The sequence below is a fragment of the Piliocolobus tephrosceles genome, chromosome 10 (assembly GCF_002776525.5).
Source record: "Piliocolobus tephrosceles isolate RC106 chromosome 10, ASM277652v3, whole genome shotgun sequence".
NCBI lineage: Eukaryota > Metazoa > Chordata > Mammalia > Primates > Cercopithecidae > Piliocolobus > Piliocolobus tephrosceles.
Genome location: NC_045443.1, coordinates 105,733,511 through 105,758,624, shown reverse-complemented (window position 1 = coordinate 105,758,624; position 25,114 = coordinate 105,733,511). Strand labels below are relative to the sequence as shown.

The 25,114-nt window shown below is 47.3% G+C and overlaps 1 protein-coding gene across 2 annotated transcripts in view; it reads right to left on the bottom strand.

Moving 5' to 3' along the window:
- WSCD2 (WSC domain containing 2) overlaps positions 1–25,114 on the bottom strand; it is a 299,619-nt gene that overhangs the window by 25,471 nt on the left and 249,034 nt on the right. For both annotated transcript variants that reach the window (XM_026454616.1, XM_031936358.1), the window contains 4 exons: positions 23,002–23,116; positions 18,701–18,885; positions 4,062–4,183; positions 318–492 (listed from right to left, as the gene is read on the bottom strand). In XM_026454616.1, the coding sequence (XP_026310401.1) occupies positions 318–492; positions 4,062–4,183; positions 18,701–18,885; positions 23,002–23,116 (597 nt within the window). The remainder of the gene's footprint in view (positions 1–317; positions 493–4,061; positions 4,184–18,700; positions 18,886–23,001; positions 23,117–25,114) is intronic.

Below are 25,114 nucleotides of genomic sequence, written 5' to 3'. Positions count from 1 at the left end.
CTTGTCTAGGATAAAGCAACTGTGTTGCAGCCAGTGGGAGACTCAGTCTTTCTTCTCATTTGCTGTCACTACAGGAGCCACCAAGGGTCCTTGGTGATGAGGGATAGAGATGGGTCATCAGAAGGCTCCCTACCCTGGGAACTCCTTCTGTTGCCCATCCAGGAACTCTAAGCCTGGTGGAGTTCATCAGCCCTGCCCTCTGGCTTGCATGGTTTTCTCCTTGCTGCAGGCTGTGTGGGATGGACTGGCAGGGACACGTCTGGGAGGGAAGCCATTGGGAGTGTATCTGGGGTCCACTGGGGAAGGGCCTAGCTCACCTTGGACTTGTGTCTGGTACACAATGAAGTAACTAGGAGTTCCGCAGCTCTCAAACTCCTCCGCGCTGCACTTCTGGGCACAGAGCTGCTCATCCTCTCTGTCATGGAGTGGGAAACGGGTGGTGGGAAATCCACAGTGGCAGGCAGTGCCTGCAAGAGCTGCCAGCGGGTACTCCTGGGGATGGAGTGGGAGTAGAAGAGGAAGAGAGTTGCTAAATCCCTGGACAGCTTCAGACTCCAAATGGAGAACAGGATTTGTATTCCAACCACTGCCTTCTCTGTCAGTCTCCCTTAACTTGAGGGTCCCCAAATTCCATCTACAAACCGTGCTTTTATGATTTTGCCCTATCTGTGCACCTACTGTACTATTGTTTACTTATTGGTTTCCTTTAAGTCGATTCACTTTTCGAAACATAAATTTCAAAGGATACTTTGTATTGCTACCACTAATAGTACTTGTGGACAAGTAGCACTTCCATACATCTCCATACTGTAAATGCACGTAATATAGAAAAAAACAAGTGATTAAATTCTACTAGGCACTCTGGCCAACCAAGACTGTGAGCCTGGGGTTGGCTCCATTTTTCCTGCATAGAGAGTAGTTAAGGGTAAGAGGTGTTGACGCTTAAACACTGAGACAAAGCTTTCTCCTGGAAAGAGAACTGAAAAAGAAATCCCTTTCTCATGGTCATGCAATACACCACAGTAAATGCCCCCTTGGTGAGATGGTGCGATGAGACCCATGCTTTGGGAAAAGCTGTCTGAGTCTGCTCTTTTAAGCCAACGGAGATACTGATACCCCTGTGTACCCAGAGTCTTTGTTGGGAGAGCTGCTTCTGATTGCTTTATTTGTTCTATTGAACAGCTAAGTGGGGGCAAGATGGACCTGAGACCTGGTGGGCACGGGTTTGTCTTTTGCCCCATTTACTTATAAACTGGACCCACCACCCCTAGTTCTTTCTGGTAGCCGGCCCAGGAATAATCAATCTGGTAGCAAACCAGGGTCACACCTGTGTGGCTGGATCCAGTCAGCTTTGCCACAGTAGCTTTGGTTTCTTTCCTAGAAGATATTAAATAGGAACTGCAGCACCTAGCTGAAGAGCAGAAGTGCTGATATACTGGAGGGTCAGCTTGGGCCATGACTGATGACATTTTCTAAATAACGAGAATCCTGGAGCCTCCTCTGACACCCTAAACCTCAGACCCTCTATCATGACACAAGCAGTTCTGTATCCCTGTCCACTTGATCACCTTAGTTTCTTTCCTTTGCCCCCTAAGAAGATCAGAGAAAACAGGAAGAGGGAGGTTTGCAGGGAGACTTCTTGTTCCCACATACACACCCTCACTTCTCTCCAGTCCTGTGTACAGTCTGACACTTCGCTACACTAGTTTGCCCCATGATTTCACTGTCACATGCCTGTTTGTCCCCCCAACTCCAGGGGATCTGTAGGTTTCCCCAGGGCCCTCTGGAAGTGAGGGAATGCCATGTGGGTGGAGGGATTCCTGCTAAGGGGAGAGCTGAACCAAATGACAGCCAAGCCTCCTTTAATCTCACAAATGTCACCTCCCATCTTCTAGAATGCCTCTTAGGAGTACAGCAAGTCCTTAAGAAATGCTTGGTTATTTGAGGTAGGCTGGTCCCTCTTGAATAGCTGTGGGAAGCCTCTCTGGTGCGGTCACCAGGGTGGCTCAGAAGTTTAAGAGCTTGAATTTGGAGTCAGTCCCCAGTGTGAACTCCAGCTCTGCCACTCGCTTCTGCTGAGAGCTTAGGCAAATGACTTCACCTGTCTGAATCTTGGTTTTCTCATTTGTGAAATGGGACTGAAAATGTCCAACTCATAGACTTGGCCTGAGAAGTAAACCGTATGATCCATGGTGCAGAGGGCTGCATGGAGGATGTTCTCAGCAAGCAGCCACTGCTGTGATGCTGCAGCCTTTTAGACTTCCAGAGAAATGCTTCATGCATTAGACGCCCAATGAGAGAAATAGCCAAGCAGGATGACTCAGAGCATATGGGGGCATCCAGGACTCAGGGTGTGGTCTGAGCACCCAGGAGGTGCCACAATGTAGATATCCAGGGAATGCCTGCATCCTTGAGTATAGAGATTGTATCTTGTTACTTTGCATCCCCAGCGCTAAGCAGGAGTCCTGACATACAGTAGGGTCTTATTAAATATTTGAAGATTTGGCATGATGGTGATATAGGACCCACGCTTTGGGAAAAGCTTTCTAAATTTGTTCTTTTAAGCCAAATGAGATACTGATACCTCTGTACACTTTGTTGGGAGTCTTTGTTGGGAGATGTGCTTCTGAATGGTTTATTTGTTCTACTGAACAGCTAAGTGGGGGCAGGACGGACCTGAGATCTGGTGGGCAAGGGTCTGTCTTTTGCCCAATTTGCTTCTAAACTTGACCCACCACCCCTAGTGCTCCCTGGTAGCTAGTCCAGGACTAACCTGGTAGCAAACCAGGGTCACACCTGTGTGGCTGGATCCACTGAGTCTGAGAACAGACTCAGACAGCTTTTCCCAAAGCATGGGTCCCATATCACCATCACACTAAGGGGGCATTTACTGCAGTGTATTGCATGACCGTGAGAAAGGGATTTCTTTTTTCAGCTCTCTTTCAAGTCCTGCAGAAGAAAGCTTCTTCTTGGTGTTTAAGCATTTATACCTCTCTACCCTCAACTGCTCTCTAGAATGAATGAAATGCCCAACCATCTTTTGGTGGTGGAGGAGGTATGGTTCTCCTCTGGACCCTTGAGTAATTAGTACATTTTGAGAAAACGCTGGAGCTCCTTGGACTTCGCTGAGTGCCAGTTATGTGCCCAGTTCTGTGCTGGGGATATTGAAGGGGGGCACAAAATGTACAAGGCATAGCCCCTACCCTCCAGGAGTTCACAGCCTGGCTAGGGAGGAAGTATAAATAGTCAGACATCTAGCACCTTAGGCTGAAAAAAGAACATCCAACCCAGGTGCTATCCAGTGCCCAAAGCTCTGGATGACACTGCTGCCTGGCCTCTGCTGGCACCCCTCCTCCAATGGGGAACTCCCTCTGCCCTAAGGTGGGACTGTCCTTACCTTTACTTGATAATTTTTTCATGCTTCTAGGCCAAGTTCAAATGTCACCCCCTGATATGGTTTGGCTGTGTCCCCACCCAAATCTCATCTTGAATTGGAGCTCCCATAATCCCCATGTGTCACGGGAGGGACCTGGTGAGAGGGAACTGAATCATGGGGGTGGGTTTTTCCCATGCTGTTCTCATGATAGTGAATAAGTCTCATGAGATCTGATGTCTTTAAAAAGGGCAGTTCCCCTACACACGCTCTCTTGCCTGCTGCTATGTAAGACATGCCTTTGCTTTTCCTTTGCCTTCCACCATGATTGAGAGGCCTCCTTGCCACATGAAACTGTGAGTCTATTAAACCTCTTTTTTTTTAAATGAATTACCCAATCTGAGTTATTTCTTCATAGCAGTATGAAAATGGACGAATAACCCTCATTCCTAACTATTCCTCAGTATTAAAACTGACTTCCTCAAAGGCAAGAAAATCTATTCTGTGTAGCTCTAGTCCCTTAGATCCACGTGAAACGGTCACATCCCTCTCCCATGTCATAGATCCCAGTCAGCGACTACGTGTATCTCGAATGAGCTGTTGCTTCTCCAGCTGAGCATGTGGTTCCTTCAGCTGTGCTGCACGGTCCCCCCGACCCCAAGTTCCGTGGGCCCCACCCTGTGCTCACCTTCTCAGTGCAGAAGTCCACACACTTGTCCACGGACATGTTCAGCATGGCAGCTGTCACGGGTAAGGCCAGGGAAAGGTTGTCAGGCCTGCGGAAGCAGCCCCGGAACACTGCACTTCCATCTGAAGAACCAGAGACAGGAGGACCAGTCAGATATACAAGAAATCAGATCTGGTTGGGAAAACCACCTTCTGAAGAAAGCCCAGAGAAGGCAAGAGTCTTACCCAAGGTCACAGAGCAAGCCAAAGCAGAGATGGAAAGAGCGGCTATGTTTTCTGTTCTTGAACATGTCTGTTCATAGTCAATGAGCTCGATGCATCAAAGAACGTTCTCCTCAACCCTGGCGCCTTTGTCAACAACCCAGGTCGCTGAGATGACATTCTTCCTGGGCCATGTTATCTCACTTTCTTTGTCAGATTCCCATGCCTCACTTCCTCATTCCCAACCATGGCACTGCCCCATTCGGGGAAATTATCAAGTGCACAGAGGATTTTTGTGATTTCATCAGGGCTGAGTGTTTGAGGACTGAGGGAAGCAAGGGGTCTGGAGCTGTCCTGTCCTTACTCACTACTACTAGGGTTCTCCTCTCCCTTTCATTGCCCTGGGCTTTAGGGGAAAAGTCCTGGGCCCCAGAAGTCCCTACCTACTCAGTACTGGGCACCAACAAGCTGCAAGGGACTGACATGTCAGAGGGAATCCCTTTAAGAAAATTTAACCCAGAAATAGTGCAGCTACACAATAAAAAATTTGGAGTCCGTTGTCACATCTTCAATAGAAGTCATCCCTTAAGAAAATATTTAGAGATGTTGTCTTAGGTTGGGGCTACTGAAGCAGAGCCTGAGATAAATGTTTCCTTGAAGGTGTGCTCTCAGAGAAAGAAAGTGGGAGGCAGGACCAGACAGAGCTAAGTAAGGATGTGATCTCAGCTGGGTCCCATCTCCATCCTGGTCTCATGGCAGGGATCAGGAGGAGGCTCTGGATGAGAAATTGCACTATAGAATTGGCCCCACCTTAAGGAAAGGGGGCTGGCTTGCCTTGGCCTTGTCTATCCTAGTCTCCAGTGTCAGTCAGTTTTTGGCTGTGGGCTGTGCCCTAGGGTGGGGCATAACTTCCTGTGAGGGGCTGCTTGCTTCTGATGGGCCCAAGGCTATTTTTCAGAGAACGGGGCAGTCGTGAGCCACTGATGGCCACCAACAGTCACCACAGGAAAGGGGACTTGGGTGGGTGCCTATAGCATCCACTACAGATGTGCGCAAAGATTTATCAGTAAGGTTGTTCACTGCAGCATTTTAAAAATTAACAAGTGAAGGAGTAGAAACAACCTAGGTGTCCAGCAATTAGATAATTGGGCCAATAATGTCTGGAATGACAACACACAATGGAATTCTATTGAAGGTGGAATTCCATTGAAATAAACGGTGTTAAAAGTTATTTTAGCCAGAGGAAGATGTGTTTAAGATACAAAGTTAAATAAAAACTGAGAATGTCAAATCCTACATGTTATATAATAGCAATTTTGTAGAAAATTAATCTCTAGAGAGACATATACCAATGTGTTAATAACCGTGATGTCCCTGGACAGTAGGTGTGAAGGATAAATTTTATGTGTCAACTTAGCTAGGCCATGGTGCCCAGCTGTTTGGCGAAACATTGGTCTAGATGTTGCTATGAAGGTATTTTCTGTATGTGATTGACATCTACCATTAGTTGACCTTAAGTAGAGGAAATGATGCTTGATAATGTGGGTGAGCCTCATCCAATCAGTTGAGGGCCTTAAAAGCAATCCTAAGGCTTCCTGGAGAAGAAGGAATTCCATCTCAAGATGGCAGCGTTCACTGCTGCCTGAGTTTCCCGTGTGCTGGCCTGTCACACGAATTTTGGACTTGCCAGCTCTCACAATCGCGTGAGCCAATTTCCTTAAAATAAATCTCTTAATATATCTATCCACATATCATATTGGTTCTAATCCTGTTGATTCTGTTTCCCTAGAGAACTCTGACCAATCCAGTAGGAATACAGGTAATTTTTATTTCCACCTCTTTGTAAAACTCTTTTCTAACTTTTTTCTACAATGAATATGTAGTTTTATGTAATAAAGACAAAACAAGTGGAGCCAAGGCAGGAGGATTGCTTGAGGCCAGGCATTGAAGACCAACCTGGCCAACATAGTGAGCCCTCCATCTCTATTAAAACAAAATTTAAGTGGCCGCTGTTAAATCTTTTGAAAGGCTGGTGATATACATTTACAATTGGGTTATTTCTCAAATTCTGAGTTGTATATACCCTTCCAGAAGCATAGCCATCCACATAAAACAAAGGGCATTGTTAACACAGTGTGATGAAAACCATCAGCACAAGAACAGACCCCATTTATTGAATCCCTATTATATGTCATCTCCTCTGCTGAGCACTTCAGAAACGTCAGCTCATGTCACCTTCTTGAAAATCCTGCAAGGTTCATTGTAAACTCTCATTTTACAGATGAGAGAAACAGGGCTTTGAGAGAAGAGGTTGCAAGACAAATCTAAGGACCCATCGTTTGCAAAAACTTACTGAGGCTCAGAAGCAAAGTGTTAGCCCTTGGAAAAAAGCAAAGCAAGTTGCAAAAACCATATGTCTCTCTCTGTAGCGGTGTCTGGGTCTATCGAGAGTGTAAAAGCGTTTTTTAGCATACACATATATATTTACATTTATGTGCAGAGAAGAGGATATGGAATAACTCCCTCAGCAGAAGGGTGGGGGACGGTGTTTATGAATGATAATTTTATATTTTAGCCATCAAAGACACCCTAGTGATTCTTTCTACCACATGGCACCTGATAGGCTGAAGTTGCTCACTGCAGTGACAAGCCAAGAAAACTAAGAGGACATTAGGAATTTGGTTAAATGACTAATTTCCAGGGCATCCCTCAGACTCCTGCTGTCTTAGCTTTCTGGGTCTCTGGCTTTATCCTGGTGAGACACGTGGCAGTGGTAGTGGTGATAATGTCAGGATGATGCTCATCTGCTCCGTGGTCCCTCCAGGCCTCAGTTTCCCCACATATAAAGGAGGACTGGGAGTTAAACTGTGCAGTGACTCTCATGCCTACTACCCTGGGAACATTCAAAGAAGTGTGGGAACACCTTTGATGGCTCCAGTGGTTTGAGGCCACCGGCACATTCCGGCTGGGGCCGGAAATGTGTATGCCTGTTCTGTACAGGACAGCCCTTCACCTCCTAAATGAGCACGTGCCACATCCCAAATGCCACTAGTGCCCTGTAGAGAAACACTGGACAGTCATCCATTTTGTGGCCTGGGTTGCTGAGTGGGATGCCCTGTAAGGTCACCTAGAGCATGATGTCCATAGCATGTGCCATACACATTGTGTGTGTGTCTGAGTTTTCCTCTGTTGCTCGGGTTGGAGTGCAGATCTCGGCTCACTGCAACCTGCTCCTCCCAGGTTCAAGTGGTTTTCCTGCCTCATTCTCCCGAGTAGCTGGGATTACAGATGTGTGCCACCACACGCAGCTCAATTTTTGTATTTTTAGTAGAGATGGGGTTTCACCACGTTGGCCAGGCTGGTCTGGAACTCCTGACCTCAAGTGATCTGCTTGTCTCAGCCTCCCAAAGTGCTGGGATTATAGGTGTGAGCCGCCACACCCACTGGGGAAGTGGGCATTTGAGCTAAAGATTTACGGCAATGAGTTGGGGGGTCCGAAGCACTGGGGATGAACTCTTACTTAACCAGAAAACTCAGCCGGATGCTAAGTCAGGTCACTGGGCAACGAGATGCTAACTTTCCCTCTCTTTCCACTCCACTTGAACTTACTGAGTTCCTGCTAATGTCAGGCTCCATGCTGGGAACTCTGGGTCCACTCAGTCTGCACAGCACCCATAGGTGATAGATGCTATGAGTACCTCCATCTCACAGATGATAAAACTGAGGAAGCTGAGGCAGGCTCGCTGGCTTCCAGTGTTACAGAGCTGGCAAACAACAGGGTGAGATCAAAGCCAGATTTCCCTGTCTCCAAAGCCTGTGCTTCTTCCAATAATAATGATACTATTATGAATAGATGCTTATATTAATATAATATTAGCCCAGTGCAGTGACTCATACCTGTAATCCCAACACTTTAGGAGGCAAAGACAGGAGGATCCCCTGAGCCCAGGAATTTGAGATCAGCCTGAGCAACATAGCAAGACCCTATGTCTACAAATAATTTTTTTAAAAATTAGCCTTGGGTGGTGGTGCATGCCTGTAGTCCCAGCTACTCAGGAGGCTGATATGGAAGAATTGCTTGAGCCCAGGCAGTTGAGGCTGCAATGAGCCATGATCATGCCACTGCACTCCAGCCTGGTTGACAGAGTGGGACCTTGTCTTTAAGAAAATCATAATATTTTTGTGATTGTTATTGCTACCATGTACTGATTGTATGGTATGTGATGGGAAGTAGGCTGAGCTGTTCACACATGTGTCTCATTGAACTCTCCCATTCACCCTGGTCATATGGGGCTCCCCATTTTCACAGATGAGGAAACTCAAGGCTCAGAGGACTGAAACTGCTTGACGTGAGTCACCCAGCTTGTAAAAGTCAGACTTACATCTTTGATATTTATCAAGTGCCAGGCATTGTGTAAACGCTTGATATATCTCATCCAGTGGAACCTTCCTAACCCTTAGCAGGAAGATCTCATTCTCTCCATTATAAAGAAGAGAAAACAGGTGCAGAGGGGAAGTGACTTGCCCAAGGCCATACAGCTGACAAGTGGCAGTGTCTGGATTCCAACCTGGGAATGTCTGAACTCCAGGTCTGCACTCTCCTGGGCTGTCCCTTTTTAAAAAAGCCACCCCTGGCTTTAACATTTCGCAACAGTGGGCACCCTTCATGTCCACTCTGCTTTTCACCACAAATCATTCAGAAAATCAGGGCTGTCACTCTGAGGTCCCTTGGCACTGGAGTCTGATTCTTCTTTAAGCATCCTCAAATGTCCAGATCTTGACCCCGGGTCTCTAGAACCAACTTCAAATTGTTAACCTCCCTCTTCCCCACCAGGATCCTATTTGAGGGACCATCATGAAATCCTCCCAGGTCGTAAGCTAGAGCTTGGAGGGTTGCTAGAGACAGTATTTTGGGGGTTGGAGCCAACAGAGGCCCCTTTAGGGCTGGGGCAGTCCTGGGTACCCTTGTAGGGATCCCAAGCCCACCAACTCTTATCCTGTAATGTGGGTCCTTTCTTGAGTCCTGTTCCACTACCCTGGTGGGGTCTGAGGCCCCCAACACAGCAGCGTGTTGGGAAGACACAGTCTTGTCTGAAGAAGTGGGTGGTGTTTGCACATGTGTGTGCATGTGTGTGTGTCTGTGCATTAATGGGGGCAGGAGAGGCTGTGTGAAGGCACTTGTGGGTCTGGCTGCACTGAGATTGTTTGAGCAGTGGGATGTGACACCGAATGTGTGTCTGTTGCTGTGCACACAGTGCTCATCTGTGTATGAAAGGGTGTGAGTGATGATGTGTGCATCCCACGTGTATGTGTGACTATGCTCATGCCAGTGTGAGTGCAGATCCACCTGTCTGGGCATGTGGATGCTGACCTCTGAGAATGCAAATGTGACCCTGTAGACCGTGCTCATCTGCACATCATGGGTCTGTGGGAGAACATAGGAGTCTCTGGCCCTGTGCATTTGACTGTGTGCTTCTGTAGATAACTTGTGTGGTTGTGCATCAAATCAATCTCTAGGAGGGCGAGTCTTACCATAAGGTGTTTGTGCACGTGGAGACAACAACCCCAGGGGCTCTCTCTGGGTTGCCTGGCAACCAGCTGGCTGAGAAGAGGGCTCCTCTTCTCCTAGTAGAGGATGAGGCTGGGCTTCAGCCAGTCCCTCATGAGCCCGGTTCAACGCCACCAGGGGTTTGACATTTCCCAATCATCTCAACGGCTGGCACCTAGGTTCAGATAAAAATACTTATTTCCCCAGTGCAAGGGGAAATGCACCATAAGAAGAGAGAGTAACTGGATGGGTAGATCCCTCTGATGGAGTGCAGCCCAGGTGGAGTCTTTTCCCAGGATGCCAAGAGCACTGGGGACCCTTGCACCTGGTGCCCACAGCCAGGGACACTGCTGGTGTCTGTCCCAGTTGTTTGCATCACAGTGGATCTCATATACAAGTCATCTCTGTATGGGAGTGTGCATGTCTGACTGTGGGCATGTGAAAGCTGAAGCAAGCCCAGGGTGGTCTTTGGGGTCCTTCGCCCTCAGGAGTCACCCTTGTATCCTCTAAGAGCATGACCCCAAATAATTGAAGGCACTGGAGCATCACTCAGGGCCTGTGGGTGGCACATATGCATCTTCCTCTAGGCTTCCTTGGCCAAGCGCGCTGCCCTCTCCCCTGTCCCCAAGCTGGGCACCCATCTTTTGGGCTCAGTCCGCTGATGGGTCATATTAACATGCATCTCCAGATGAGCTTCAGGGGACCCACCCTGACCCAGAGCCCCAGGAGAGGCCTTCCATCCTGGCACCACACCAGAGAGCCATGGCATTTCCCTGGACTGACAGGCTCGGGGTGAGCCATCCTGGCTGAGGAGCAGAAGACTTAGTGATTAGGAAACATGAATTCTCATCCTGACTCTGTTTCTCCTCTCTGGAACTCAGCATCTTCAGCTGTAAAACGGGGAACTCTCCTTCACATGGCACCTCTGCCCTTCCTTGTCTTTGGCCATGGGCAAATTTCCTCTCATTTCAGAGCCTCAATGTTCTCATCTCTAAAATGGGTGCATAAATATTGGGTGAATCATTCAGAGATGGACATGGATAAACTTTGTGAGCTACAGGTACTAGAGAGGGGGCAGTCAAAGGTCTGTCTCCTTACCTGCTGTCCTTAGACTGAAAAGAGGGGGAGAGCCATGTGGAATCCCTAGGCTGGCATTTCTCCATGTGATTTCTTCCAGCCTGCCTAGATATTAGGAGGCCAGAATAGGAAGAGGAAGGAAGTCTTTGTAGATCCAGCTCTGCAGAGACTGGCCTCCCTTTGACATTTAAACACCTGCTAATGAGTCCCTGACTCTCCCAGCTTAGAGAGGAGGGCTAAACTGAATGCTCTGAATACCAAATAAGGTGAAATTTTTAGAGGACTTAAAGGGCCCGAGATGGGTTAGAAACTACTACTGTGCACCTCTTTGGGCAAGATGTGTTCTGGGGGTGCGGTGAGGGGATAACAGTTTGGGAAGTCAGTTCCAGGAGCAGTTAATCTCCTGGGTGGAAGGCATTCCTGAAGTTGGCCTATTTTACTTTGTGAGGAAACTGCATGAAGTCACAGAGGGCTTCCTGATGTCCAGCAGAAGGTTTGAAGAGCTTTCCAAGTCAGGAAGGGATTGGTTTAGCTTGACACCCAGGAACCTGGGGAGCTCTCCGGAGGCCATCTCCCTCTGCAGGTGGCTCACCACTGTCTTGGTGATCTGGACACAGACATTTACTCTCCCCACTTCCCTCATTTCCTCCATCTGTAATATGGGTCACCTGGCCCTCCCCTTCAGTGGGTGAGAGACTCTTTCATCTCCTATGTCTGAAAATGAAAGGGAAGTGACAAGGGAATCCCTTGGCTTCCCTGACAATCTCCTGTGGTATAAAGAATTCTGGATTTCCATAGCAGTGAAAAGATGCTTTCTTGTTTGCAAAAGGCTCTGGTGTCCCGAGGAAAGGGCCTTGGCTCTAAGTGAGACGGACCTGGGTCAGCTGCTTATCGAGCTGTGTGCCATCGGGCAGGTGTCTTCACTTTGCTGAGCCTCAGTTTTTCTCATCTGTACATGAGGATTGAGGATTGTCGTATCTACCCTGCACAGTTGGGGTGAAAATCTATGTGATGGCATTTACAACAGTGTCTGAGACGTAAGTACTCAAACCATGCCACTTCTTATTCCTTTCTCCATCACTTGCCCATAATATGTGGAGGGTGGCTAGAACCCATGCACTGTTTGCTGTCAGTGGTCCATTAATATGCCTGCTGTTGGCATTTGCCATTCCATTATAGGCTGATAGTGACCATGACTCTGCCTTAGGGCCTGTGAGGGACAGGCTGGGCCTGCCAGGGAGTTAATCTCCCCAGGAGCCACCCTCAGCCAATGATGGATGAGAGTTGGAGGAAAAAAAAATACAGCAGCTTTCTGCTCCTCAGGTGAAACACGTCTGAAGTTTGTTCAATACCATCCCCCAGAGCTCTCCAGTGGGGTTAAGCTTCTGTTGTCCTCACTAGAGACCTGCTTTGTCAGGGACCCTGTATTAGCTTTCTTCTCCATCTTACCTTTCTAGTCCCCTATGGGTGCATCTTGGCAACACCTTCCAGGTAGCCAAGGTTCACATCCCTGTTTTGGGAGAACCCAACTTAAAACATCTTGGATCTTTGAGCACTTTCAATTACAAGGAAAATCCTTCACAGATTTCAGGGCCATTGCTTTTCACAGCTCATAGTCTATGTGAATGGTACTCCCTGGAGTCATGAATGACAACAGCAGTAGCCCTGGATGGCATCTTCCTAATAATCAACCTTTCTAAATAATTGCCAATGATGGCAATAATAACAACAGCTGTTTACTCTATGTCATTAGTGCTAAGTATGTTGTGTACATTATATCTCAGTTAATCCTCACAACAACCTATGAGGTGAACAATATTATTATCCTGTTTTATAGGCAGAGACTCAATTACTTTTCCAGGTCACACAGCTGGTAGGGAGCAGAGCTGGGATTTGACCCCAATCTTGTTTGACATCACATCCTAGTTTCCCATCTCTTTACTATCCTGAAGAAGGTCTGCCCAATTTTAACAAGTTGCACTCCAGAGACCCCCATGCCAGCTACCTGAATTTTCCAGAAATCCTCTCAGGCCCCACAGTGGGAGTCCAAGGATTGCAAAAGCCCATGCCCCACATTCTGACAATGTCAGCTCTGCATTGCCAGGCTAGCTGGGATGGTACATGACCTCAGCAGCTTGGGCTTTTTACTAGCAAGAAGCAAGCAGAGCAACTGTTCATCAACTCCCTTTGCTGGGGGCAGACGAAGAACAGCCCGGAACCAGCTGCAAGTGTCTCTGAAGTCCTATCATCTCTTTGTTCTGGAGCTTCACAAAAATGAGGTAAATGTCACCTGGCATCAGCTTAGAGGCAGCTGTGGAAGAGTTCTCCTTGGTTTGAAAGAAGCCACCACCCCCTGGGTAATTAGGCCAAGCTCCACTGCATTAAAGATGCTGGTGAGGAGGAAAGGCAGTGAGCTGGAAGCTGTTAATGGCTACCTAGCTACCTATAATCAGAGAGAGATTGAATTACACAAAGAGCCTAACTGTCCAAAGAGAATTCAAGCCAGCTATTTTTAGACATTACCAAAGGCTCCTGTGGGCTGTTGGAAATTCAAATTGCTTGAATTGGGTGCTTCTCAGAGTGAACTGGGGAGTTTCCATTAGGAAAAAGCTACTCTGTAACAGGCGCTGTGCTAGATGCTTTCTGGTCTTTTCCTCACTTGGTGGCCACAGAAATTGTGAAAGATTGGGATTGTCTTCATTTTATAGATGAAGCACCTGACGCCTAGAAAGAACGAGTGGCTTGACCAAAGTCAATACAGCCATCAAATGAGAGAGTTGGGATAGAAACACTATGCCTGATTCCAAAACCTGCATTGCTCCCAATATTTTCCTGTCCAATGACCTAGATTTTGCTTAGGGGAGAAGAGCAAACCAATTATCTCCCATCATGATGCAGAAGAAGAAATATTTTCTCTCATTCCCTTAGCCCTACAGAGAAGAGCTCATGGGGTCCCATATGAATTATGAAATTCGGGGCTCCCAGACCTACAGCAAAGGGAAGTAGAAGAAGCCTCCAGGCCTAGCAAAGAAGGAACTAGACGTGGTCCATTCCAGCAAATGTGACTGTTCCCTAATCATCTGAGGGTTCCTCTCAGCAGAAGTAGTTGGAATGGAAGATCAGTGAACATAAAGCAAAGCACTGCACAAAATTCTCCTTCTAACTCTGGGAGACAAAAAATTGCCAGAATTAACAACAGTATACAAAATCCACCATGTAAATTGTGAACCATAAATAAGGTATCTATTTTTTCAGTGATAGTGTAAGCTTCATAATGTCTCCACTAAACTAGGAAGGAAAAAACAAAAGGAAAAATGTGCAGATCCGTGGGAGAGGCTGGTTTGCCATCATTGGGGTTTCAGGCAGTGCTAAAGGGTGGTCAGCACCATGGACAGCCACCCTTGGGACTCAGGAGCCCCGTTCTGATGAACTTTGCAACCCAAATCTTGCAAGAGTCTTTCAGGCAAATGAAATTTCTTGCAACATCCCATAAAGCCATAATGTTCTCAAATCACCAGCAGGTCTCTACCCCCGGGAGGAGAGCTACACTTGCCAATACATTTAGCAAACTGCTGTGAAAAATGTAATCTGACCAAGAAAGAAGTCCATTTCTCAGTTCTTTTGTAACAAGGGCAAAGAGTCCACGTGCCCGAGAGTCAGTGTCAAGGCAGAATAGCAGGGTGCCTGCAGACATTTGCTCTGCTAACCTTTTAATGCTCTCACTACTATGGGAGCATTCCATCACTTCACCTCAGAAACACCTAGGCTGGCATCCTGTACGAGGCAGATGCCCCACCAGAATGGTGCTTGGGAGATAATAAGCTTCCTTTAGATCTCTCCAATCATTAAGAGTTCTGTGCCACTGCTTAGGAAAACACAATTAGGACACAGTGTTAATACCAACTAATGACTCTACAAATGAAATCTGGTTTCTGCCATAGCTGTTTGCTGGAGCGTTCACTCATTTCTCTTGCCTGATGTAATACATGCCAGAGTTGTGTGCCAGTGACTTGGAAGGCATCCCTTTCTGACTTATTTGTGTACAAAGCAAATCCTAGGCATAATCCTAGGAAATCGAAGATGCCACTGAGTCAGAGCAAAGACATTGCAGATTTCACATTGCCTAGAGTCTGGAAACAAGGTGAAAGGAGGGATCGGGGTCAGGGAAGGAAGGAGATGAGCTGGAGCCAAGGAGTTCCCCCAAAAGAGAGAAGATGGTGTTCTGAACCAAATTCCAGGGTCAGGGTGTCTACATCACTGTGGCAAGTGGGTACACTAACTGGGATTCATGGACCTGGGTTCCAGCCTATGCTCAGTCCCTAAGAGGCACAGTAGCCTTAGAAAACCCATGCCTGCCAGTCATTTCCTGCAATAGGCACCAGGTTTTGTGCTCTCTTTTATTTGCCTAATTCCTCTCCCACTGCTTGGTGATTTGTCTTGAGTCTGAGTATCCTCCTCTTCTCTGCCAGGAAACAACCTTTCAAGCCTCTCATCAAATGTCCCCTCCTTTATCGAGCTGCCCCCTCCTTTATGGAGCCTCCCCCAGTGCTGTTCAATTTAGCCATTTCTATTCTCTGAGCCACAGTTTCTCCAATGTAAAATGCAGACATTAGTGAAAAAGGTGCTTCCAACATAGCATTCAATACATGACCTTTGCTGACTCTGGGCTTTTGATCATGAGTTAGAACCCATGGCTGTCCCCTTCACCTGGAATCCTCTTAGAATGCGATTCAGCTCAAAAATTGCTCCCTTGGCTCTTGAAGACAGAGCCCCTGCAGCCCTCTGGGTCTCTGGTTCAACCAATCCTACTTGTATTGGGTCTGCACAAAATTATCCTTCTAACTCATGGTTGAACCAATTTCACTAGTATCAGGTCTGTTGCCCCATGAGATGGAAAGCTCCTTGAGGTCAGGCATTGTGCTTTACTGACCACTGAGCTTCTCCATACCTCATCCACGGAAGAGCTCATCAAGTGTTTTGGTTCAATGAATGGTTCCTGCACTCTCTTTGTATACCATGTTGCCTATTGGATTTGAAACATTGTCAACCATCTCTCTCCTTGTCCAAACTGCCTTCCTTCTAAGTCTCAGTCTTGGTAGCCTCGGGATTAATAAGGCTTAGATTTTCTTTTAGGGTCTCCAGCTGAAGGTGCTCAAGCTTCAAACCTTATATGGTGATGATTCAGAACAACAGTGATGAACTTTAGAGAATCCAGGACTCCACTCTCAGTAGAAATAAGTGTGTTTCTTCCTCTTGGACATAATACAAAAATGCTATTCTCAGATGGTACAAAGCACAACCCAAATAATTGTGCCACACAGAAGGGGCAGGTGAGGGGTGCAGCAGCATTCCTGCCAGCAGCCCCCCAGCTGACCCATGATCAGTGAAAGTGTTATTATGTAATACAAAGTGATCACAGCAGTGTGTGTGTGTGTGTGTGTGTGTGTCTGAATGTGTGTATGTGTGTGTGTGAGAGAGAGAGAGAAACAGGGGTGGAGAGAGGGAGGAAGAGAGATAGAGGAAGGTGAGGGAGACAAAGAGGAAGAGAGAGGTGGGGAGAAGGAGAGAGGGGAGAGAGAAGGAGAGAAAGAGATATTGAGAGTGTGTCCAGGTTATTCAGCCAACCTGAACATTAACCAAAAGGAGGTCTGGCTAGTGTCTGGCTAATGATATACACAATCCAATTCTTGTTATCTATCTCAGCTTCATCCACTAGGATGTATTACTGGCAGCAGCTTTCCCTCTAAATATCCCTGACTTTAAGGTCATCTCTTCAGATGGTCCAAATGTTGCTATCAAAATAACATAAATATTGACATAAAGACGATCAGCTGTAAAGGTGATAAATCTGCCACTAAGTTAAAAACTCGTGATATTAGCAGCCAAACCAGAAAGCCACTCTATGAACATTCTCTGGCCTGGATTTCACGTGCTACCTCTGTCCTCTGCCCTCTGCCCTCCTAGGCCTTCATACCTGAACTGAGGTGACTATGGGGAGGTGGAAGTTGTGGTTCATTTGGAAAAAAACAGCCAGTTTGCAAATTGACCACATACTCTACCCTATTGCACAGCAAAGCTTGAATGGAGCTTCAAAAACAAGGGATTTGAGGCTGAGCATGGTGGCTTATGCCTGTAATTCCAGCACTTTGGGAGCCTGAGGTGGGTGGATCACGAGGTCAGGAGTTCGAGACCAGCCTGGCCAACATAGTGAAACCCTGTCTCTACTAAAAATACAAAAAAAAATATAATTATTGGGAACTAACAAAAATAAAAAAACAAAACAAAACTAGCCAGGCTTGGTGGTGGGAAGCTGTAATCCCAGCTACTTGGGAGGCTGAGGCAGGAGAATTGCTTGAACCCGGGATGCAAGGGTTGCAGTGAGCCAAGATCACACCACTGCACTCCAGCCTGGGCGACAGTGTGAGACTCCATCTCAAAAAAAAAAAAGAAAAAAAAAAAATATATATATATATATTTGGGATTTGAAACACTGAACACATTTTCAAGCAAACAAACAATGAGTTTCTATAAACGATGAAATTCACATGGAAGAGGCCCTTCTCTGCGAACAGACTAGCTGTTAACTTTCTGCTAAAGCCACCCGGGTGGGCAGGGCTACCTTCTAGACGAGATCCACAGAGGCTCAAAATGTGGTTTGTGGACCAGCATCCTGGCATCACCTGGGAGCTCTTTAGAAATGCAGCATCTTGCTGGACCTGCTGAATTGGAATCTGCATTTTAACAAGATCTCCCAGGGGAACTCTCAGACACATGCAAATCTCGGAAGCACTGGCCAGAGGGCTAGAGAAGCAGCTGTGGATTTCTGCTTCTGTCTTTGGACTGCATGGGAGAAGTAACTCCCAGAAAGGTCAGCACCCCCCATCTTTTATCAAGCACATTAACTCTTCTCATAAGTCTTAAGGTCATCTGGAATTGTGCTATGTGACCTTGGACTGGTTGGGGATAATAAACAACAGTAATTACCTGAAAAGGCTGTAGGGAAGGTAAACGAAATCAGGCCTGTAATTGGCTTAGGACAGTGCCTGACATACAGCAGATTATTGATAAATAGTTATTAGCTGCTATTAAACATTCCTCCCCAGTCCCCAGGAGGGACTATGGTGGAACAGTGCCCTCAGACAAGGAGCCAGCTCCTGTCCTCTTATTCACCCCCTCCTTCTGTTGGTTTGGAAATCGGAGAGATTTTCCAACAAGACTCAAACCAGAAGCTTGAACAAGCCAGGATGGATTCTCTCTTTGAAAGCATCAAGGGCTCCAGAGTGGGTTTAAATTCTCTGCTGCTTACCAGCTTTGTGACATTGAGACTCAGTTTCCTCATCTGTAAAATGGGAATAAGTAAATAATAATACCTATGTCAATGGTCATTGTGAAGATTAGATGTGCTATTCTACATGAGGCATGGAGAAAAGGACAAAGTGTTTGCCATTGTCATTACCACCATCATCATCATTAGAGACAATCTGCTCTGAGAAAATCAGGATGGGAAGGCAAGGCTCAGGTTCCAACTCAGTTTCAGAGGGAGGAAGACTGGTGAGAATGAGGGATGCAGATGGAACCAGAGGCAGCTCAGAGTGGGAGGGAGAGAGAAGCACATGCAGGACCATTCAAAGGAGCTGGGGCAAAGGGCTCTGTGAGGGACTGGGAGAGGCGAGGCTGGGGCAGGACGGTGGTGGCCTTGGAGTGACGGGGGGCCAGGGAGGGTACAGGGCAGACATGTGGGACTCTTTACTCTGGTGGGCAAGGGCTGCAGCCAAGGAAGGAGTAGCAGAGAGGGGCAGGGCAGACTCACGTACACCTGCGGGCCGACTCCTGGGCCAGCTGCAGCCGGTAGACAGAGAGGCGGTTGGCGCCGCCGCACACGCTGCCTCGCTCGCCCTTGCACTCCATGTCGCACTCTGCGTCGCTCACGTTCGTCGCCTGGATCTTGTGGCCGCAGTAGCACTCGGCGCCGAACTCCAGCCCGGCATACAGGTAACCCCTGGGGGAGGCTGCTGTCAAGCAGGGTAGCTGCCACCATGGAGACCCCAAGGCAGGGAGACTCAACGTGGAGACCTGGGGGATGGGAGGGCTCTGGGGACCAGGAGATCCCAGGGGAAATGGGGAGACTGCTGATGGTTGGTTGGGGCAACTGAGAGACCCCAGAGGACAGGAGAGACCTCAGGGGACAGGAGACCCACCCATTGTGGAGACCTGGGAGATGGGGGCCTTCGGGAGACGGGGGACCCCAAAGAAATGAGATTAGGGAGGTAGCACACAGAAAGACCCTGGAAAGAGGGCAGGGGAGACCCTGAGGTGGGCAGGGAGACTCCAGGAGATCTGTGAGACAGGCATGCTCCATGGGGCAGGGGCATCTGGGTCTGGGATAACGAGACCCCAAGAGGAGTCAGGGAGGCTACAGAGTTAGCCTTGCAGGGGGGCAATGAGGAGGCAGGAAAGCCAAGAAGGAATACAGGGAGGCCCCTAGAGGACAGAGAGACCCAAGGAGGGGACAGGAACACCCAGGGACCGTCCACCTGCCTTCATCTTCACCCTTCCACAACTGCCCACATAGACACACCATGTCCGTATTCACACTCACCTGTACGCACCTGCACATGGTACACCTGTCAACACACACACACCCCAGATCCTGTGGACTCCCCTACCCCACTCTCTTTCTTGCTCTTCCCTTTCTGGAAACCCCATACATTCATCTCTCCAGAGTCCAGCTCCTTTATTCTTGGAAACATCACCCAGGAACGGTGCCTCCTTGTCCCTTGAGAGGAGCTGGGGTGAAGGGAGGAGGCACAGGGAGCTCATGAGGGAGGCAGGGACTCTCACATCCCCCTGGGAGAGGACAAAAATGAGCTCACACATTCACCGGGGAAAACTTCCTCAAAATAAAAATCCAGGCACTGCAAGGTTTTCACGTTTTTCTGAAAATTTTCATAGTGATGGAATCCTTTCCTAAAAAGGACTCTTAGTGGCTACCCCACTCTGTAAGCAAATGAAAAGAGCATTGCTTGCTGTGGCTCCAGGAGTAGGAAGGACAAAGTTGAGATGGAGAAAACCTGAGGTTCAGGGAAACCCATAGAAGAGGCTTGATGGAGCACTTTTGCTCTTCTGCTGTGGGAGGACACAGCAACAAGGCACCATCTTTGAAGCAGAGAGTGGGCACTCACCGGATACCAAATCTACTGGCACCTTGATATTGGACTTCCCAGCCTCCAGGACTGTAAGCAATACATTTCTGTTCATAGAAATTACCCAGTCTAAGGTATTTTGTTCCAGCATCCCAAACAGACTATAAGATGCCCACCATCCTTCCCTTGGCCAATTCTGCTGCAGTCACGGGCTCTCTGATCTTTAAACACACTGAGTTCCGTCCTGCCTCAAGGCTTTTGTCCTTGCCGTTTCTCTGCCTGGAACACTCTTACTCTGCTGTTTGCATGGTTTCTTTTTACCTTCCAGGTCTGGGCTCAGTCATCTTCCTAGAGAATCCTTCATTGACTACCACACTGAATGTTACCCCTCATGCTGGGCACTATCCCATTGCTCCATTTTATTTTCTTACGGCTCTCATCACTTTTGAAATGATCTTAGTGATTTTTAATGTAGTTTGTAAATTGCCTGTCTTATTCTCTAGAATATAATATCCAGGAGGGCAGTGACCCTGTGGATCTTGCCCACCTATCCCAGGACAATGCCTGGCATATGAGAGATGATTAATACACATTCATGGAATGAAGGTAGACCATGATAGACACCCTGCAGTGGCTCCCCATTACCCTCCTGGTCAAATCTGGATGCTTTAGTTGGCTTTCAAGGCCCCATTTCACTGGGCTTTGGGCACCTTTGTGGCTTCCTCTCCTGACACTCCCTTTGTACCCTCTGTGCACTCTCATGCTGCCTACCTGAGCACCCTGAGTGTTACAGTGTACTTCAGGAGTCCTGTCCTTTGAGCATGCTGTTATTTCTGCCCTACCTAGAAAACTCCTACTCATCCTTCAAAACCCAGCTTATGGTCTCACCATGATAACGCTTCCTAAACCCTACACATGGAGCCTTCCATCCTTTCCATCTTCTTGACTTTCCTGCACCTTGCAAAGCACATCCACCCCAGCACCCATTATACTTGATGTTTCTGTACCCTGGTTTCATCATCTGTGGAATGTGGCTCATAACATTCCTGCCTCATGGGGGTCTTGTGAAGTTAAAGAGTTAATATTTGCAAAATGCTCAGACAGTGCCTGGCACAGAACAAGTGCTTTTTAACTATTGTAAGCTGTTGTTATTCTGTTGCCCAAGCCATTGTTCATGCCTCTATCTCCCCAACCAGATGGGAAGCCCCGCTGAGGACAGGGCTGTGGATGGCTCATCTCTTCATCTCCAGCACCTGGAATCAGGTCTAGCACCCATGGGCAGTCAACAAATATTTGCTGAACCAAATTGAATTACATGAGTAGCTCTGACTCATCTTGGCTGTCACCTGCTCTGAGAAGTATTTCCTTTCACCCCGGGCAGCTTAGACCTTGTCTGCATGTCTAACTGCGATTATTCCATCTCAACCCTTATCTGACTATGTTATCCCTCTCTGTTTACATGTTTGTCTCCCCTTGCAGGCTCTTTAAGGCCAGGGGCTGTGTGGACCTCACCTCTGTTTCCCCCGCCCCCCTGCAAACAAGTTTGACAGATAAGTTAGTGACTTCATGTTATCAAGGACTTGGAATCCTTTTCAAGTTGGAGAGGGTCCTGGGCTCAGGATTTTAATAGTGGGCTCCCTAGGCAGCTGATTACAAAGGGGGCAGTGTTTCCTAATCAAGAACAGCAGGGGCCGGCACGGTGGCTCACGCCTGTAATCCCAGCACTTTGTGAGGCCGAGGCGTGTGGATCATGAGGTCAGGAGATCGAGACCATCCTGACCAACATGATGAAACCCCATCTCTACTAAAAATACCAAAAAAAAAAAAAAAAAAAATAGCCAGGCATGGTGGCATGTGCCTGTAGTCCCAGCTACTCAGGAGGCTGAGGCAGGAGAATCACTTGAACCCGTGAGGCAGAGGTTGCAGTGAGCTGAGATTACGCCACTGCACTCCAGCCTGGGTAACAGAGTAAGACTCCGTCTCAAAAAAATAAAAAATGAAAAATAAAGAACAGCAGGAAGAGTCTCTCAGTGGTCACCCACTTGCCCATTTCCACACCAGGCATGCAGCTGAGGTTGGCAAAGCTTGTGACTGTCAGAGACAGCCAGCTGTAGCCTGGAGGTGAGCATATTAAAGCCTCTTCATGAGCCACTACAAGGTCAAGGGGCCCAAGAAACAAGGAGAGAAGCTCAGGTCAGCCCCATGGTACCCCCAGGGGTCCTGTCCCTGTTCACCAGGTCTCTGGGGACTTGTCCACTCTCAAAATGTCAACTCTCTCCCCCCTACTCCCAGTGCATGTCTAATAAAAACCATCGTTGTCTTCTTAGATTGGAAAACACTGTCTGAACAGGTAAGTGTTTCTCCATTGGAGAAAAACAAGGAGTTTATATATTGAGAAACTATTACATACCTTCACCTTACCCTTCATGTGGACATCTTGCAAGCCTTATGCTCACAGCCCTCATCTGCATGCACGCACACACCTAATGGTGCATCTCTAAGTTGTGTGCAATTCTTCACAACCTTGCATGCTCTCAACACAGTGCTGCACATTCAACAAATGCAATCAGACACCTACACACACAAGCACAATCCTGGGCCCTTGCACACATATTCACAAAGGCTCCTGCATACACGGTCACTATTATTTAAAGATCATTGCATATTGGCATTAAGCTCACAAACACAGCTAGCTGACCCTGTACTCTGTTTGCTACAAAATTGTTCCTAGACACAGTGTGACACAGTTGCACAACCACAAACTCCCGTAGACCAACTCTTGAACAGTCCGCAGTTGTGTGGATGTGCTCATGCACATACACACAATGCACACACACCTTTGCATCAACCTTTCCTGTGGTCACGAGCTCACCCTTCAACACACCCTCCCATAGCAGGGTAAAGAATGCCACAGGCAGGAATCTTAGAATGAAGGGCCTGAAATGGACAAGTCTTGGATGCTGGGGCCCTACCGTTCAGCACAGTTGTCCTGGCAACGGAAGATGGTCATCTTTTTGTAGTCAAAAAAGGACACTCCTCGAAGGGCCCGACTCTGGGTGTCATCCAGGTAGCAGCCGATGTACTTGGCTTTGGGGAAAGGAAAAAGTCAGAGGTGGCTGGGGACAAAGCTGCAAGGGTTACAGGGGGAAGCCTCACCAATGTGTCTCTGGTTATGTGACTTTGTTGACCTTTTAATGTCAAGTCCTTCCTTTGGGCAGAAATGAGAGAGTGAAAGTCATTTGTCTTGGCAGAACCTGGTCTAATCAGGGCAGTGGAGACCAACAGAGAGGAGGGAAGCCTTCTGTGGGCTGCAGCCAAGCCCTTGAGGTCACCCAGTGACAGCTGGGCATCCAGGAACCTAAGCCAAGGCCACTCCCTAAGCACCAAACACAGCTTCCTATTTCTTGCGTTAAGACAGCTCTAAAAGGCTTAACATTTGACAACATGTTACTATGTCTACAAGCTGCCTTAAGACATTTATTTTTCCTTGGAAAGTGCCCTGGACTTAGCTATCTCAATGTCTAGGTCCTCATTTCACTTTGTTACTTCCTAGCATAAGCCTAGTAAGTTTAAGTCAGTTAACCTTTCAGAGACCTAGCTTTATTTGAATCAGGAACAAAAATAACAATCCAGTGAGGTTAAAATAGAATGATTTATGTAAAAGTTTCTACCATAGTGTCTTGCATATGATAGGCATCAAACTAAAGTGAGTAGAATAAGAAACTGGCCATTCACAGTGCTGTGTAAAGTACTTTACAGTTTGTCTCTATTGTGGGTCAAGGTGAATGTTTCCATTCAAAGGAAAATTTTAAATAAAGTGAAACAGCCATCCAATTATATATCATACACTTAGTTTTCTTCAAGTAGTAAACATTTTCCCTGTACTTTATGGTAAATAGTAACCCCAATACATGAAAATAGCACTTCACAGTTTATAATGTCTTTTCCCATATGTTTTTAAAATTATTATTATTATTATTTGGACATTCACTTTGGTAAGTGCTTTACATAAATTGTCTCCTTGCATCCTTACAGTGATCCTATGAGAATATTATTACCATTTCATACAGAAGAGAAAAGGGCCTGGAGAAGTCACTTGCTCAGAGTAACACAGCTCATACATGTGGATTCAGAATTGAAGCAAAGCAATCTGGTTTCAGAGCCTGTGTTCTGAACTGCTTGCTTTTTGAGTTGGGGGATCTTTGTAATGCCCCCATGTGAAGTGGAGAACATTGACATTGTCATGCTCTTATCTTAGATGATTTAACAGTGACCCGGAAAGGTGAAGTGGCCTCCCTATGACCCACAGCTAATTGTGCACAGAATAAAGGTTGAAATGCAGGTCTGCAAGACCCCCAAATCAGTAACTAGAAGTTAGACCAAAGATCCAGCCAGCACTTGGAATTAAATGTCCCTTATATGGAATGATTGAAGAAAATACTAAATGCCACTGAATTGCTTCCTTGCCTAGACCACTGTCTAGTTTAAACTGTGAACTTCTTTCCCCGCTTCCTTGTGGTGGAGAGCAGGATCTAGCGGAGAATGCAGGCTCATTACTGAGCAATCACTCCCCTGGACACGGCTCTGCTAAGTGCACTATTTTTTCAGCCCCGCTGGAGATGTGTCTTGACCTGATCACCTTGAATTTCCTTCATAAGACAGAGGTGATTTGCTCGACTAAGAACAGTCCATCTTTAAAAGAAACATCACCGCCCTGGAGCAGGCACACCAGACAGTGACAGCCCTGGAGAAGCCCAGGTCTTGTCTCTGTGCTTGTTCAACAGCGCGTGCCCCTCCCACCACAGATGGAGTCACAGCCCTTGACTTGGGGCACGAATGCTGTTCATACATGAGCTGGGAGAGAGCACTCTGTGGCCATGTGGTCAAGGGCTGCACACTAACTTCAATTCAGCCATTCCCTAGAGGACTGAGTGTCTAAAGATGCACTGTAGGATAGGCGGGAGGGAAAAATAGAGGGTGCTGGAGGGAGAACAAGAAGGAAGAAAAGGAAGGAAGGAGGGATGATGGAGTAGGGAGGGAGAGAGAAAGAAGGGAAGAGAGGGGGTAAAGTTTGGTTTATTTTGG